General features: G+C 45.3%; 1 protein-coding gene across 2 annotated transcripts in view; it reads left to right on the forward strand.

The window, feature by feature from the left end:
• Positions 1-17,923, forward strand: part of abcc10 (ATP-binding cassette, sub-family C (CFTR/MRP), member 10) — a 29,943-nt gene that overhangs the window by 7,482 nt on the left and 4,538 nt on the right. Inside the window, exons 9-18 of one of the 2 annotated variants that reach the window (XM_080416384.1) lie at positions 5,204-5,302; positions 5,762-5,951; positions 6,276-6,353; positions 6,771-6,962; positions 7,722-7,860; positions 8,963-9,155; positions 10,350-10,693; positions 13,630-13,799; positions 14,461-14,621; positions 16,251-16,504. In XM_080416384.1, the coding sequence (XP_080272510.1) occupies positions 5,204-5,302; positions 5,762-5,951; positions 6,276-6,353; positions 6,771-6,962; positions 7,722-7,860; positions 8,963-9,155; positions 10,350-10,693; positions 13,630-13,799; positions 14,461-14,621; positions 16,251-16,504 (1,820 nt within the window). The remainder of the gene's footprint in view (positions 1-5,203; positions 5,303-5,761; positions 5,952-6,275; positions 6,354-6,770; positions 6,963-7,721; positions 7,861-8,962; positions 9,156-10,349; positions 10,694-13,629; positions 13,800-14,460; positions 14,622-16,250; positions 16,505-17,923) is intronic. The other variant, XM_080416385.1, reaches the window with a different exon arrangement.

Here is a 17,923-nt window from a genome sequence, read left to right on the forward strand (position 1 = left end):
TGGTTCTCACTCTGACGCAGACATTCTATCTACCAGACATATGGCGCTTGTTAGCTTGATTGCTATCCAATGGCTCAGTCAGTACACTGTCTACCTGCAAGTCTGTAGGTCCCTGGTTCAAACCCCAATTTAACCAGTCCAAATATAATTTAGCTGCAGCTAATAAAGGACATCCATAGTGTGCTTCACTCTGTCGTTATTGGACGATATACTGTGTACCTATTACTACATGTACTTGGTGCCGCGCTATGAGCTTGTAGATCTGCTATTTTTGAATAGCCCAAAGTGTAAAATAATGCTTTTTAGCATCCATAGTGTGCTTCACTCTGTCGTTATTGGACGATATACTGTGTACCGATTACTACATGTACTTGGTGCCGCGCTATGAGCTTGTAGATCTGCTATTTTTTGAATAGCCCAAAGTGTAAAATAATGCTTTTTAGCATCCATAGTGTGCTTCACTCTGTCGTTATTGGACGATATACTGTGTACCTATTACTACATGTACTTGGTGCCGCGCTATGAGCTTGTAGATCTGCTATTTTTGAATAGCCCAAAGTGTAAAATAATGCTTTTTAGCATCCATAGTGTGCTTCACTCTGTCGTTATTGGACGATATACTGTGTACCTATTACTGCATGTACTTGGTGCTATGTTCAGAGAGTAACACACTACCAAGCTGATGTGTGCTACATGTCCCAGCTCCTGAGCGCCAGAACACATGTCAAGTGGTAGAACGCTGCTCAGTAGTAGCCTACTGACTTAAGCAGCATATTTTGCCCGTGACATACAGGGATATGCCAATACTGCCACTGTGGGTGCTTAACCTCACAGTTTGAGTGTGTATCATAGCTTGAGTGTGACTCGCTGCTGCTATTCAGGTTAAACTGCTTTGTGCTTGGTAGTAAAATGGAATTATAATACTGGTATGGTTCAAGTGTGTTGCCATCACTTGGTTATCATACTGTGGGTACTTGACACATGACTTGACACTGTGGCTTGAGTGGTTCTTGCTCCTTGCTACGACGAAGTTACATATTAGTAACATTGTACTCTGTGTACTGATAATCAATAAGCTTTGTTTATTGGCAATGGATCCCCATTAGCTGCGGCAAAAGGGAGACCAGCAGCTATTCTTCCTGGGGTCCAAGACAACATTAATTAACATTACTGTTAATTGTGTTAATTGTGTCCATTAACAAGTACATATGTACTTGACGCTGTAGCTTGAACAATTCTCGCTCTTTTGCTATGGCTACGTTATCAATAGCACTAAGTGTATCTCACTCTACTGCTGTTACCCACTAATACTGTGTGTACCCGGTACTCACTACTGCTATTCAACATATGCAGTATACTGTGAATACTGATATCGTAGCTTGAGAGTATGTCGCTCTGCTGCTATCCAGATAATACTATGTGCTTGGTAGTGCAATATTCTTAAATAATTCTATATGACGATTGAAGTGTGTTTAGCTTTGCCACTTCTTGACTATCATACTGTGTCCTTGACACTGTAGCCTGAATGATTCTCGCTTTCGCTACGGCTACGTCATCAGTAGTATTGAGTGTCTCACTCTGTTGCTGTTACCCATGGATTATTGCAACAATTGCTGGTCCCAGAAGAGAAGGTCCATTACTTGCGCCAGTCATGTCCTGACTATGGTGCCTGACACAGGCTATGGCTGTGAATGTTTGGCTAATTGCAGCGGCATACTGCTGGCAGAAAGGTCGACTGGGTTGGCCTGGTTGAGGCGGATTTGCCTCCCACAGGGATGCTAGCATTGAGCCCTCGGGACGCTTTCTCAGCTAGAGGAATTGTCATGATAACGAGCTCTTGGCCACTGAATTGAAAGCAGTACATGGAAGTACAAATTCACAATACAAGGTCTACTAAATTGGAAAACTCATTAAGCACTGAGCTTGTTTAAGAGGAGATCCCCATGCACACAAATCATGATGAGGCTGGACAGGGAAAAAGAAACAAGAAATAATGACTGACAGTCATGTTATACCAGCTGCATGCTGTATTTTGCATTTGTAAGTGCCACTGCGGCGTGCCCCCCCAATGGAATATACCCCTAGCATTGGGAGTGTGTCTCGGGGACTGCTTGTCAATCGACGAAAGAAGGGAAAAGGATTAGCGTTGAGAGTGCATCTCGCTCTGCCGCTTTGAGAAACCATGACGGGCGGCCCACCGCCATATAGCGTAAGCATTAGGAGTGTGTCTCGCTCCGCTACTGCTTGTCGCTGGAAGAAAGGAGTGGAAAGTATTAGCGTTGAGAGTGTGTCTCGCTCTGCCGCTTTTGGAGGGACCACGCCACTGCGGCGTGCGCCCACTGGAATATACCGCTGGCATTGGGAGTGTGTAGCTCCGCTACTGCTTGTCGCTGGACGAAAGCGTTGAGAGTACATAGCCCAGCTGGCCATATAACGGCTTGGCCTAAATGGATGCGTCCAACAACTATCGTCGTTGTACACCCTCGGTGCCGTACATCATGAGATTTGGCATGTGGGCCAGTTCCAGAACCTCTTACCAAGGACTGGTCAGCCATGGGGAGTACAGCCCAATATGGCCTAGACCTAAGGCTAGTGGTTGATGCCAACATTGCTTACTTTACTTACATTACCTTACTGTAAGTCGATCCGGATTAAGAGCGCCTGCTAAACGCCTAAACTGTGAACATTGCTTCTCTGGTGGTGTCACTAGATGAAGCTGTTGAGCTGGATGACCGTTGCTCATGGCCACAGTTTTAGCTGGTCTGCTAACTAGAGCCATGCCACAGCGGCTGGAATGTGACGTATTGGACATTCCCTTGACTACCTCGCCCTGGCCCTCCGGCATGCGAGTGTTGATGCGCAGACACAGCGCCTATCCAGCGCCTATCCAGCGCCTATCCAGCGCCTACCCAGCGCCTACCCAGCGCCTACCCAGCGCCTATACAGCGCCTATACAGCGCCTATCACTCTAGGCGTTTGCTTGCATGATTAGAGAATTGGCACTGTCTACTTTGGTAATGAGCCAGAGCCTCTGGATGCCCCGGGGTCGACGCCAGGCCAGAAGTGGGTCGATGTGTGTCCCTGTCTGAGCCCCTAATTGCCCCATGAGCGCCGGAGAATGGCTGCTCACTGCTCCTAGTAGTTCTAGGATGGGTAAATAAATACAGCGGACAAATTTCACGCATGTACAAATGTGCATATATATTTTGTGGCTTGGGCCTCGAACCCCAAGACTGCAACAGAATGGTGAGGGTCTCCAGCCAGTGTCGCTAATGCACTGGACCTGCGTGCAGTGCACCTGGCCCTCAGGATGTTTATGCCGTGTTCAATAACACAATATGTCAACAGTCTGCCTTCTGGGGCGCTTGACCCAGTCAGTCTCTGCAGGAGGCTTGGAAGGTCCTTTCGTGGACCTTGCCTCATCTTGCAAATTCCATAGCAATGCGCTTGTTGGGTGTACAGTCCAGGCTGCGGACATGTTTCCCACTGGAAGCCTCTTGGATCCGATAGCAGTTCGGATCACGTGCATAGGTATGGCAGAGCGGTAGTACCGTTAGCCTTGAGGGCATAACGCGTTGTTGACTGTCTGTCTCCCTTCCGGGACAGACCAGTCCGTTAGGGCAAGATGCTCTGGCCTACTGCAGCTTCTCAATGAAGTGCCTTGGCCTCTCGACAGAGACAAGCTCCCCTGTCACAGTTAGGGGGGGAGGTGCATGTGGCATCCTCACTCCTAACCTTCGGCTGCGTCATTGGCCACTGAAATTCAAAACTATTGTCCGAAAATTACTGGATTTTTGGGCATCGTACACCAGGGCGTTGCACGCCAGCGAGTATAGACTGTGCTCTAGTCGGGACAAGGGCCACTGCATAGGTTAGAGCGTTGCTCTGTGCTTATGCTGCCCTAGATATCTGCGGATGATGTTAGATGGAGGGTTCAGCCTCTCTACCATTGAGATGCTCTCCGCGTGTGGCCCCCACAGGTTGCATGGGTGCCTTCATGATGCTTGCCTGTGGTATTGGAAGCTTTGTCCCCAGCCGGTACATCGGGCTGCTCTCAGATGACTATCTGCTAGTACTCTTTGTCCTCACTGCAAAAGTGAGTAGATGGGCTTTATGCCCTGGCCATTGCCAGAGACTGTTAAAGTGGGATTCCGATGGGTCTGGGTTTACCATATGGCCGACCCCTCCTTACGTCCTCAGAGGCTTTCTGCATTTCACGTCAGCTAGCCTATTGATTTGTTAGTTTGCTCCTCAACCAGAGGTGGAGCAACTGCATTCTAGTACCTGCCTATTGTGTCCCGTCCGGGCTCTGTGGCAGGACATAGCTGTGATGGCTGGAGTTTGGTTGTATTTGTCTGTGAGGAAGGGCACAGCAGTGCCTTGGCTTAATGGAGACTTTCATTGCTGCGTTCAGGCAAATGTACGTCTTCAGGGGGCCTCTAGGTTCCCCCAAGGCCTTTCTTGACCGCGGGTGTTGCCAGAGCCTCTCCCTCAGTGATGCAGGCTTGGAGCAGGCCAGGAGATGCAGCCGAATGGGCTTCATCTTTCATGGGCTTTTGCCCGCTCCTATATATAGTCAACCTGGCCGTCTCGCATCCTGTGGCGACGGCTGTGGTGTTGTCTGTTTATTCTATCTGCAAACCGACATCGGTAAGCGCAGATTCCTCGTGACTATGTTGGTATTAGTCATCCAGGTGTTGAAAACACTGCCTCTGGCGGTCAGTAGGAATGAAGTAGAACGAGAGTTATGCATATAACTAAGGTTCTACGAATTCCGGATGACCGCCAGAGTTGACTGTCACTCGGAATCTCATTCTCGACGAAAAGATTTCAGGAGGATGAACGCTGTGTGCCCCGCACCTATATAGGTGGCGTGCGTGCACACAGGTCACGAGTGACTTTGTTGGTATTAATATTCGACCCATACGCGAGCGCGTGATGGATATCCAGGTGTTGAAAACACTGCCTCTGGCGGTCATCCGGAATTTGTAGAACCTTAGTTATATGCATAACTCTCGTTTTCACGGACACTATGAACTTAATTTAGCGAATAAATAAAATGTAATCTATAAGCTACGTAGCAGTGTGGTAGTCAAGTCATGTTTTTTCAGTAAGTTTGGTGTCGCATTTCAGCAGCTTGACACTGAAACATTGAGAGGAAAGGTTTGTCCAAGGTCTTCACTGTGTTGTTGTATTTGTGCAGATTCTTCCAAAAGGGGACAAGACAGAAGTAGGCGAGAATGGCGTGACTCTGAGTGGAGGACAGAAGGCTCGATTGGCCTTGGCCAGAGCTGTTTATATGGTTAGTGCTCCACAGTAACCATAGCAACAGGACTGCCATCTGTTCAGATGGGTGTGTCAAGTGATAATAATGGAATAATTTGAATAAACAAACAAAATCAACCATGTTTTAGCTTGTTGTTTTCAGCCTGTCATTTTAGGTTTGGTTTAGATATGGCCATAATAATTGCAGAAAGTTTTATAAAACATTATATGAGCTATAGTCATATTAGTCTGAAATAATAACTTATAATGGACGAGGGTGAATTGGACAAATCATCATTTTTGGCCTCTCTTCAGTGTATATTGGAAACAGTTTTCCAATATACACATACAGTCCATTATCAATAATACTAATAACTTTATAATAATAAGTCTTAGAAATGTTATGAAATAAAACAAGGAGACCATTTTCTTTTCTAAATGTTGCATGGCATGTGAATGTATTTTTTACATTTATTTTGTATGTCACTGTCATAAGGAGAAAGACGTTTACCTCCTTGATGATCCACTGGCGGCAGTTGACGGCGACGTTGCCCATCACCTTATGCAGAAATGCATAATGGGAATCCTCAGGAACAAGACCAGAATCCTTTGCACACACCGCATAGAGTTTGTGGACAAAGCTGACATGGTGGTCCTTATGGACAATGGGACCATCGTTAAAACAGGTAGAAAACAGGTTTTTAACGCTCCTGACATGACATGGGATCCTAAAGCCTGACTTAAATACATAATGATACAGTAAAATACACACACCTTCCCAAATGTTCCAAATGCCACTTGTCTAAGAATCTCTATGGAATATACTGAATAGCTCAGCATGTAATTGTAACATTACCTACTATGGCAGCAATTTATAAATGTTCCAAATGAGGCTACAACAGTTTATATGATTAAATCAACTTTGTATTCTACTTGTAAGTATTTCATACAAGTTTCTAGGGTTCAGCAGATTTTTACTGAACCTAACTTTCCTCTTTGATGTTGAACAGGCACACCAGCAGAGGTCCTGCCACTGGTGGAGGCAGTGCCCAAAAAGCGCAAGAATGACAGCAATGCTAAAGAGAAAGGTATATTATTTTTAATTAAAAATAGTCCCATTGTCTCCTTGTTACAAGAGTAACAAGGAGAGGTGGGGGACAAGTCTTTTTTTCTTCTTTTATTTTGGTGGCTTTTATGCCTTTTTTTTTATTGATAGGATAGTAGACTGACAGAAATGGGGAGAAAGATGGGGAGTGACATGCAGCAAAGGCCGTTGGGATCAGGACTCGAACCCACAACGCGCTGTCAGGCTATTTTGGAGCTTAGGTGCCTGGACCGCCACACCAGCAGTCCAGGCCGGGGACAACAGTCTTTTGCAGGGATGGTGTATGGATGGAAGGGATGTGTTGATCCAAAATGGACCTTATGACATGTACTGTAATTTTGGCATCTATGTATCTTATCAGTTTTTGTTTTGTTTTTTCATCCATTGTGATTGGGGTCAGACTGTGGTACAGAGCAGGTGGAGGACCCGGGTGCATCCAATGAGCTGCGAGCAGGGGATGATGAATCTGACCTATCAGGGGAGGAGCAGAAGCAGATGGGCGGGTTGGCGTGGAAGGTGTACCAGACCTACTGGGTGGCTGTGGGCGGCGTGCTGGCTTTCTCCATCCTGGTGTCTCTGCTTCTAATGCAAGGTTTGCACTGACCACTGGGATTCATTAGGACCCACTGCACCTTGTACTATTTCATATGGCTTTTGGAGATTATTGAAAGGATTAGTTTTTTCTTAATGTTTTACACTTCAGGGAATATTAACTCACACATAATATATTTTCTTTACATTTCGAAATAAAAAGGGACAGAATGATGTTCTTTTTTTCAAACTTAACTTCTTTAATTATCTGAATTATTTTTATTTATATTTTCTTTTTTCTTTTTACCATTAGGCTACTGTGTTTTTACCTGTGTTTTAACTTTGCTGTTGTCACTTCTACGTCACTAGAATTCTCCTCCAGGGATCAATACAATTTTATCAATACTTATTTTATCTTAATTCAAGATAATAAAAAGAGAGAGAAAATGGCAATCAATATTGCACAGCTATGGTCACAAAGTTGCCCAGTCATCGATATAACGTCAATTATGCTTCTATTAAACACTTGCAGAATGTAGTTATTTGCTGAAACCGTCCAATAAATAAGGTTTAACTGCTATACACAGGGATGAAATGGGAACATATGTGTAGTACCTCTGCTTTGTCACAAGATGGGGCACTTTCCTAACGCTCCGTATGGTCTCATTAGTATGTGCCAGATGAAACATACTATTTAGTAGGGCCTCAATAGTATGTTGAAAGTAGCATACTATTTAGTATGTGATTTCGGACGCAACCAAGGCCTGCATCGAGCAATGTCAGAAAGTCACCTAGTATTGTTTGGTTCTCTCAAATCCAGCCTCAAAGAACGTGTCAGACTGGTGGCTGTCCCATTGGATCTCTGAGCTGAAGAACAATGCTTCCTCCTGGAGTAATAGTTCCTGTACAGCGGCCTACAGCTCACCACACCTGCTGCTGTTCTCACCTGGAGGACTAGTGTGAGTCACAACATCAGCACACGTCATGTTAGATATACTTCATGTTAGACATACTTCATGTTTGTGGTTAAGAGTGACCATTTATTTTCAGTGTTTCCCAAACACTGGGTTGGGACGTAATTCTGGGTTCTGGGGTCTTCCAAATAATTCAATGTATTAAAAAAGTAGTGAAAATAGCAGATCTACAAGCTCACTATGAGATCGGCTATTTTCACTAATTTGGGTCTCTTTTGAGTTTTGTCGAGCTAAAAAGTTGCTCCTGTATAATTTCTTTTAAAAATGCATTCATACCTCTATAATACTCAGAACTGTGCCACAATTATGGTTTTATATTCAAAGTATCCAAATCTACTGTAAGAGGATTCAGATCTTTTGCTTGTTAGTGTGAAAAATAGGTTTGATATATTAACATGAAAGATATCCTTAGGGCACGCTCCCACCAAAACATGGTCGGCTAGCGTTAAACGCTGGTTGTGCGCGGCCACAGTTTTTTGCAGCCAGCGGATTCTAAAAAACGGGAGTGACGCGCCTGTCACTCACTTTCAGGACCCTCCCCGTAGGCCCCTCCCCGTAGCACCGCCTTCTGCCTTGAGCACCATGGTGCTTCCTGAGTCTTGGGACGGTCCGCCTTCCACTCACCCGATTGGACAGAGGGGGAAAATCAGCGCCTGCCTCCAGCAGTTTTCTGCTTCAAATGGACAAGTCGTGTAGAGCAGATAAACGCAAGGTCTGCGCGACAGGCGGAAAGATCCGCTCTTGTGTGAATCCACGCATTTACATTGACAAAGCATTGGCAGATTCTGCCCCAGAGGTAAAATAAAAGTGCGGTGGGAGCGCGCCCTAAAGGAGCATAGTTTATTTGTATAGCACTGTTACTCTCAAAGGGCTTTCCAACAGAAACAAACCACACACTCCTGTGCTTGCTTAGACCCTTAGTAATCTATAATCAGGCAAGGAAAAATGCCCAAGAAAAACGCTTGAAGGGAGTAGGAAAGGAAGAAACCCCAGGAAGGATCACAAAAGTTAATTTTTTATTACATTATTGTGGTGAAATGTGATTTGATCAAGTGTTTTTCATAGTTGAGCCTTTTTTTCCATACAGGTCTCCATTGTCCTCAGTGGAAAGCTATCCTGTAGCCAACGTGAGCTCAGAGGTGAAGTTCTATCTGACGGTGTACAGCTCCATCGCCATCGGCAACACCGTGTTCACCGCTCTCCGTGCTTTCCTCTTCGCCTATGGAGCCATCTGTGCCGCGACGGTCATTCACAACAGACTTCTGGACAAGGTCCTTAAGGTGTGTACAGTATGTCATCTGAGCTCTTATCCCCGGCCGGGGTAACTGTCTCCACCTGCTTCTGTGGAGTAGGGATGGGACGATATGAGAATTACATGTCACGATTATTGTGGCAAAAATAATTAACGACATGATCACGATTCACGATAATCAAAATATGCTTAAAACTCAAAATGCCACTATTGTTAACCACTTGAACCCACTTAAACGTTTGCCAACAATAGCCGATCTACTTGTAGATCTGCTATTTTTGGCGAATCGACTTGTGTAGTGTAAAATAAGAGCGTCCCAAATGCGCTCTTTACAGGTCCGTTTTATCAAGTACAGAGGGTTTAAGTGGTACTGAATTTGCAGCTCAACAAAAGCTCATCATCCTAGACCTAGTGCATGGGTTCCCAAACTTTTCAGCCCGCGACCCCAAAATAATGCGCCCATTGACTCGCGACCCCACCTAACCCTGGAGGTAATTTATGCACATAAACTTGCACGTTCGGTGCGCATTTGTAATGTATTAAAACTATTTGTAATCATTTTTAAATTGTATTTCATCCATTTTTATGACCCTAAATAATTTCGTCAGTGTCCCGGGGTCGCGACCCCAACTTTGGGAACCCCTGACCTAGTGTATGACGGAGGACAATTTCACGATAAATTAAAATCTCTGTGATTATTGTGAGCGTTTTTTTATCACGATAAACAATAATAACGATTATCGTCCCATCCCTACTGTGGAGCCAAACAGACTTGGCAGTGGTAGTGTTCCCACTTTGAATCCTCAGGTCCAGTCCTCAGTCAAAAGGGCACTAGAAACTTTCGCTTTCCTAATTGTAGATGTGCTATTTTCACCAAAATTTTGTGAAAATAACTACGTTTGCCTATTTTTGCCGAATGTTCACCTGTTATGACATGCCCAGAATTGAGATGATATAGGTTTCATGTAGTTAATTTAGCACAGCTTCCCTGTACTATTCGTTGATTCAATGCTGTCCACTAAGCTGCTGCACATGAGCGGATGGTGGATCAGTGCCTATTGCTCCCAAGGGCCTTTAAACTACTGTTACTAAGGGAGAGGGGATTGTAACACAGTCGCATCCAAATTCAGATTTTCCCAGGCCTTTCAGGGATTCATACCAGTGACCAATAACCCTTCACTCTTCACATCACTCACCCCCTGCCTGACACTCTCTCTACTAGGCCACCATGACGTTCTTTGACACCACCCCCCTGGGGCGGGTCCTCAACCGCTTCTCCTCGGACCTGTACACTGTGGACGACAGCCTGCCCTTTGTGCTCAACATCCTGCTGGCCAACGTGTTTGGCCTGCTGGGGATGCTGGTGGTGATGAGCTACGGCCTGCCCTGGATCCTGGTCCCCCTGCTCCCCCTGGGTCTGCTCTACCACCGCACGCAGAGCTTCTACAGGCAGACCTCCCGGGAGCTGAAGCGTCTCTGCAGCCTCACGCTCTCGCCTGTCTACTGCCACTTCTCGGAGACGCTGAGCGGGCTGGGCACTATCCGGGCCAGTCGAAGCTCAGCCAGGTTAGAACCACTCAGGCTTTTTGTTTACTATTGGTTGTTTATTGATTGTTTTATAACAGCTGGTAGAGCATCAGCTAAAAGCCTAAAATGTATAAATCGTCACTGTCGGGTGGAAACCTTGTTTGATTGATTGATTGAAATTTTTATTAGGCAAAAGAATGTAAAACAACACAGTTACATTTATAATGCTTTTGTCTAAAAGGTCCGGCCAAAAAAGTCCTTGCGGACTTGTTTCCGTTGGGGTCCTTGAATTAATTTCATAGACATATATAGTAGCAACCAAACAGTTCAAAAATCAACATGAAAATACAGATAATACAGAAAATATACCACTATGTACAAAAAAAAAAAAAAAAAGCATGAAAAAAATTGAAAATATATGTACAAGAAAAGGGGGGGGGGGAAGCATGGAAAAATAAAATGTATATACAAAAAAGCATGAGGAAATACAAAATATGTACAAAAAAGAGGAGGGGGGGGGGTCGTCTGTCTACAGGGAAACTGGTACTAGCTCCTCTTTCGGCCTCCAGAAAGATGAGTTTTTAGGGCTGTTTTGAATGAGCCCAGCGAACTGCATTTTTTGAGGGATGGGGTTAGACTATTCCATTCCTTGGTAGCTGTGCTATAGAAGGAGAATTTGCCCATGTTTGTTTTATGGGTGGGTGGTACCAGATTGTTGTTTACACTCCCTCTAGTTTCGTGGCTGTGGGTGTCACTAACTTTTTCGAGGTATTTATACAGATATGCGGGTATAGGGGGCATTTCGGGCAAATCTGCATTTACAATTTTGAAGACCAGACCCATTTTTAGTTGTTTAACCCTGTCTTCCACCCTGAGCCAGCCTAGGCTGGCAAAGTGAGTGGGAGAGAGGTGGGTCATGGGCCCCAGTCCGAGAAGTAGTCGGATCAGTTTGTTTTGGGAGGTTTGAAGCTTAGTCTTCAGTGACACTGAGGTGTTGGAGTACCAAGAGGAGCTAGCATAGTCAAAAAGGGGCTGAATCAGGGCCCCTGAGAGGGTCCTGAGGGCCTGAGGGTTGACAAAAGAGGAAACTCTGCCCATAAATCTGGTTCTCTGGTTTACTCCTTTGACCACCTTTGTTGCCATGCTTTCACCTGTCAGGTATTTGTCAAGAATACATCCCAAATAGGTAATCTATTCTTTGCTAGTGATGATTGTGTCATCGACTTTGACCTTGAAGTCATTTACCTTCATTTTACTGAGGGAATGTTTGGTCCCAAATAGGATGGATTCAGTTTTCCCAAGGTGTAGAGACAGTTTGTTATCGGTAAGCCAGATACGGATTTTTGAGAGTTCAGAGCTGAGAGCTTCCTCAACTTGCAACTTGTCCTCACCCGAGATCAGGAGTGCCGAGTCATCAGCGAACAGGAACAGTTTACAGTTACAGGCAGCATTCATGTCGTTAATGTATAGAAGGAACAGTAACGGCCCTAGAATGCTGCCTTGAGGAACCCCGCAGCTCACCGGGAGGGATGAGGACATGGTTCTGTTGATGTCAACCACTTGTTCTCTACCCTCCAAGTAAGATCTCATCCAATTTAGTGATGTGCAATCAAAACCAATCGCCCTCAGCTTATCAAGTAGAATTGCGTGGTTTACAGTGTCAAACGCCTTTTGGAGGTCCAGCATGACCATGCCACAGTATTTGCCCGAGTCTACCTCACGTTTGATGTAGTCGGTCAAATATAGTAGGCATGTGTCAGTGGAGTGGGATGTTCTGAAGCCCGATTGGAATTCAAACAACAGTTTACGCTCGCTGAGGTAGCTGTTGATTTGTTCTTGGATTGATCGCTCTATAACCTTTGAGATGGAACAAAGGATGGAAACAGGCCTATAGTTGCCAGGATCTAGTTTGCTTCCTTTTTTAACTAGAGGGATTACTCTTGCCAACTTGAATTCTTGTGGGACGTGACACTGACTGATGGATAAGTTTGTAATGTGGGCTACTATGGGAGCAATGGAGACCGCTGCGTCTCTGAGGAATCTGGTGGGGATGTTGTCAAGGCCGGTGGCCTTGTTTGGCTGTAGGGCGAGGAGTTTGTTTTGCACATCATCAGTCAATACAGGTTTGAAAAAGAAGGAATCTTTTTTAGCCCCTAGTTTCTCATAGTGAGCTTGAATGTGGTCGGGGCCATACAGACCTGAATGCTGAGGGAGTTTGCTTACCAACTGGGTTGCAACTGTGGTGAAGAAACTGTTAAAACAGTCCACTACCAATTGCTTGTCGGTAGTGAGCGAGCCACTTGAAATAATGCAAATGTTTGTAGATTTTGTCTGAATTTTTCCATTGCAGCCTAATTGTTTTAGTGCCTCCCACAGTTTTTGTGGGTGGCTTTTGTTTGCCTCTATGTTCTCACTTTTGCTGCTCACTTTTGTTTTTCCTGAACTCGGAGTAGCTTTTGTTTCTGAGTTTGATGGCATTCAAAATGTCACCCTTCATCCAAGGTTCTGTGCTAGCTTTGACCCTCACCACCTTTGTGGGTGCGATGTTATCAAGTACACACAAAAAAGCTTTTTTGAAACAGGACCAGGACTCCTCCACAGAGGTGCAATTTAGGACATGGGACCAGTCCATTTTTCCAAAAGCTGTTGTTAGAAGATCACTTGAGTAGTGTTTCATAGACCTTTGTATGTCCTGTTACTTTTCAGGAAATGGAAAAAAGAACCACGTACCAATGGATCCAATGTAGATATTATTTATCACAAGCTCTTAATACATTTCATTGGTTCAATATGTATAAAACCCACATATACACTTAAACAAAAAGTTGAAAAATCCACGCAGCCCACCGATTTCACATCTTAGGTTAAGTGCTTAGATGGGAGGGCCACGAACGTTGGACCCTCCATCCAGAAAATGTTGGGAACCGCTGGCTTATGAGACTTGAAGTGGACTGTGTGTGTGATAATGGTTCCAGGTTCGAGGAGGAGAACCTGAGGCGTCTGGAGCAGAACCAGCGCTGCCTGTTCCTCAGCAACGCTGCCATGCAGTGGCTGGACATCCGGTTGCAGATGATTGGAGTCGCCGTGGTGACCGGCATCGCCGCAATTGCCGTCATCCAGCACCAGTATGGCTCCATAGACCCAGGTGAGTCCCAGAAAGTCAATACTTCTGCACCAGTATTAAGTGTGACAGTGGCTTAGATTCATACTGGGAATTAGAAGGTTCCTGGTTCGATCCTCCTGACATCGTCTCTGAGCAAAACACTGAACTCCTACCTGCTTCTGATGAGCAGGTTGTTGCCTCATGTGGTGGCCTCCACCTTCAGTGTGTGAATGTGTGATTGAGGGGTGTGTAAAGTGGATAAGACCTTCAGTGTGTGAGTGACTAGCAGATAAGGATTTGAAGGTTGGAAAAAAAGCACTGTCCATTATTCAGTCCTTTAGCCAAATCATTAACCCCATGATAACAAGTATTCTACTATACACTCGTATCTGAATCCAGGATGCCCGTGTTGAATTTGTGTACGGTTGGCATTTACAGATGAATACAGAAAACAAGCTACCGTATGTTATAACTTTCACATTTGTGTTATAAAACATTTTCAAAGGTTCAAGGTGCATCTTAAAAAATCTATTTATGACATAACCTGAGGTTCTGTCAATGTCCAGGTAATTCATTTATGAACAGCTGGGCTGATTAATTTCAAGTTGTTGAATCTTATCACATCTTTCTGTGGTTGGACAAGTTGAACTTGAGCATATATCTGTGTGAACATATGTGTATTTTTGTGTGTTGTCCATGTCAGGTCTGGTGGGTCTGTCTCTGTCCTATGCCCTGTCCATCACAGGCCTGCTGTCTGGCCTCATCTTCAGCTTCACACAGACAGAGATGCAGCTGGTCAGTGTGGAACGCACTGAGGAGTACTGCAGCAGCCTGCCCACGGAGCCACAGCACCAGAACCCTCAGGTCAGTGGGCACAAACTGACCTGCCGCACGCAGGTTTGCTCTCTGTGACACGGGTATGAGGTGGTGTGTGGCAGCAGGCAGCTTTATACTTTAATGTCATACAGTCTGGCAAAAAAAATCCAGATAAATATGAACTGAATGTTAAAACAAGGCAACAGAGAGGTGTGCATATTTGAGTTGCTTCACCACACCTTCTGGTGGACAAATTGGCGTGACATATATACATCTACAGAAACAGACAGACGAAACATACCACCTCATCACAATATTTTAGCATCACCTTTTGGCCCAAGTATGCACTGATGATACCATTTTGATTTTCATTGCTGATAACGATACCAAGTGCTATTTAATCCGAAAATTGTACCAAGTGTACACATGAATCCAATCATTCTTCTGAATCCAATTAGTTAGTTTGGGGTTGTTGGTTGAAAGAAAAAAAAATCTCCTTAACTACATCCACCCTACTGTCCCTATCCTGGGGAAAACATTTGCTGGAAACAGCAGATTGCTTTGAAGATTGTCTATTTTCGGCCAAGAGATTTGGTGTAGAGGGGGAAAAAAGGAGTGGGCCTAGTATAAACCCCTGGTACTTGATGAAGTACTGTATATTGAGTTTAAGTGGTTAAAAGAGGTCCAGTGTCCTAATTTGTATTGACAGAATTTCTGACATGTGGGAAACTATTTTAGCCTGGCAGTCAGTAGTCGGATGCGATATCTGTAATACTATCCATGACAGCTCTCAAGTGTGAATTGGTTTGTATACTAGTCATGTAACGATTCAAACAAAAAAATAGTTTTCAGTCATTTGCTCCTGTATTGAAAAGATGATAAGAGAAAACACAGTATTGTAAAAAAAAAAAAAGAAGAAAATACTGGATTTGTGTAAGATAAAAAAAATAAGATTTTTCGGTCATTTGTCTGGAAAATACATTTGTGTTTAAAAAATCGTGAAAAATCGTATCATGAACCTAGTATCGTGATTCGAATGAGTTGAGTGAATCGTTACATGCCTATATTTAACCCCTCACCCTTTCTGCAAATACAGCCTGTTGTTTTCTCACACAGCTGACCAGGTGAAATGGTTACATCAAGTCCCACAGAACAATATGTAGCTAAACCCCAAGACCATAGAGTACAGAAGTCCTGACGTCACTCGTCCATCCCCTGGTTCGTAAAGTAATTTCTCTATGGAGAATAACATTGGGTCATCTTAGAATCGTCTCATATAAGAATTGTGGTCCAAAAATAAACAAACTGTCTCGGCGATATTGTCAGGGAGGTGGCTCTGTATCGTTTATGATAGTCAGTCACTCATATTTGAAACAGTCTGTTTCTGGCGAAAATTTAACTAATTTGTCGGAAGTAACATTAGCGTTTCCTCACCGCCAGTTGATGCTTCATATCCATAAGAGTAAAACCGCCAGGGTCATTTGTTTATTTTTGGAACACAGTTCTTATTTGACGCGATATTAAACACGTCTATGGGAATTCAGAACGGGGGGGGGAAATCGCGACCCAGGTAGGATGTGTAAATTACGTCAGACTTTGGTGCTCTATTGCTGTTAATAGAAGTTTACTTGGTTGAACACGTTTAATTGAACACGTTTAATTGGTCTTTGATTTCAGGTGTCGCCATCGTGGCCTCAGAAAGGCCGGCTGGAGTTCTGTGGAGCGGTGTTGGCCTACAGAGCGGCTCTGCCCAACGCCCTGGATGGGGTGAGCCTGGTGGTGCGTCCGGGGGAGAAGGTGGGGGTGGTGGGCCGCACCGGGTCTGGTAAATCCACACTGTTCCTGGCCCTGTTCCGCATGGTGGAGCTGAACCAGGGACATATCCTCCTGGACGACCTGGATATCAGCACCGTGGGCCTGGCCCAACTCAGGTGACTGGACCATGAGTTACTGCAGTGGTTCCCAACCTGTGGGTCGGGTCCCCACATGATTTTGGGGGGGTCCCCAGATGACAGTAAAGAGACAATTTAAGGAATTTTAAGACCTTTTTAATACAAAAAAAAGAAAGAAATGCAATGTAATTAAATAAGACCATTACTGCATCAAAAGTAATCAACAAACTATACTATAAAATTGGTCAAACATTGGCCAAATAATATAAGAAAGAGGCAAAGATTGTGAAAACAGCCGATCTACAAGCTCACAACGCCTCGCAACGCGAGTAGATCGGCTATTTTCACAACATTCATCTGTGGAACCGAGTCAAATGTAATGCCTCAACTCCTACAGTTCCAAGTGCTTGTCAGGGTGGGGGTTCCCCAATTCAAATATGATTATTTTGGGGGGTAGCGGCCTGGAAAGGTTGAGAACCACTGCGTTACTGAATAGAATCAACAACTTTCAACCTGGCTTGCCAGTTTTGGGAATGTAAAAACATTTTCAAAAGTAGTGAAAAAAAGCAGATCTGCAAGTTCACAATGCGTCGTGGTGCGATGTCACTGTCACGCTGCCGACCCAGGAAAGAGGTGAGGACCCAATAATGCAGAAGGCGGAAACCAGAGTTGCAGAAACAAATAATACTTTACTTAGGACTTAAGTAGAAACAGGGACAGAAGTACACCTCACACAGAGGGAATCAAACAATAATAAAGGTCTTTGAACACAAGAGCTCACGGCGACGTGGCAAACATTTACAAATCGGCACAGAGCTAACAAAGGAAGTCCATTTAAGAAGCAACGGCAGTCATTAGGCCAACAGCTCACAGCTGGGCACTCGGGGAAAAAAGGTGAGAGGATTGAATCACGGCAAAATCAAAAACACTGCCCCAAGGGGCAAACAAACACTAGACTCTGGACGGCCCAGGTCTAAAAGGGCAGGAAAGAAGGAAGTGGTCAGGGAGACCGCAGTAAAGACATAACCTCACGAGACTGACGTCCAAAACCCTCGGGCGAGGGCAGCAAGCGCCCCTCTCTCTCTGGGGACGGACGGCGTGCTCTCGCCATGGCCTGGGGCTGCCGGCGACTCTCTCTCTCAGGGAACGGGCGGCGTGCTCTAGCCGTGGGCGGGGACTGCCGGCGGGTCTCTCTCAGGGGACGGACAGCGTGCTCCAGCCCCGGACGAGAACCGCACACGACGCTCTCACTCCAGGGAGAGAGGACGGTGTTCCCTCTCCATGGACCGGAACTCCCGAACCGAGCGACCCCATTCCCCAGGGGCCGCGAGGACGCGGAAGAGGTTCCCAGCCGACGAGCTGGCGCGAGATGCCCAGAAGGCTCGCTCCTCCATAGGGCCGGCAGCACCGCTCACCTCCACCCTCTCCTCCCCCGGGTCGGTCTGCGCCGCTGCGTCC

This window comes from Gymnoscopelus braueri (genome assembly GCF_963280865.1).
Source record: "Gymnoscopelus braueri genome assembly, chromosome: 2".
Taxonomy (NCBI): Eukaryota; Metazoa; Chordata; class Actinopteri; order Myctophiformes; family Myctophidae; genus Gymnoscopelus; species Gymnoscopelus braueri.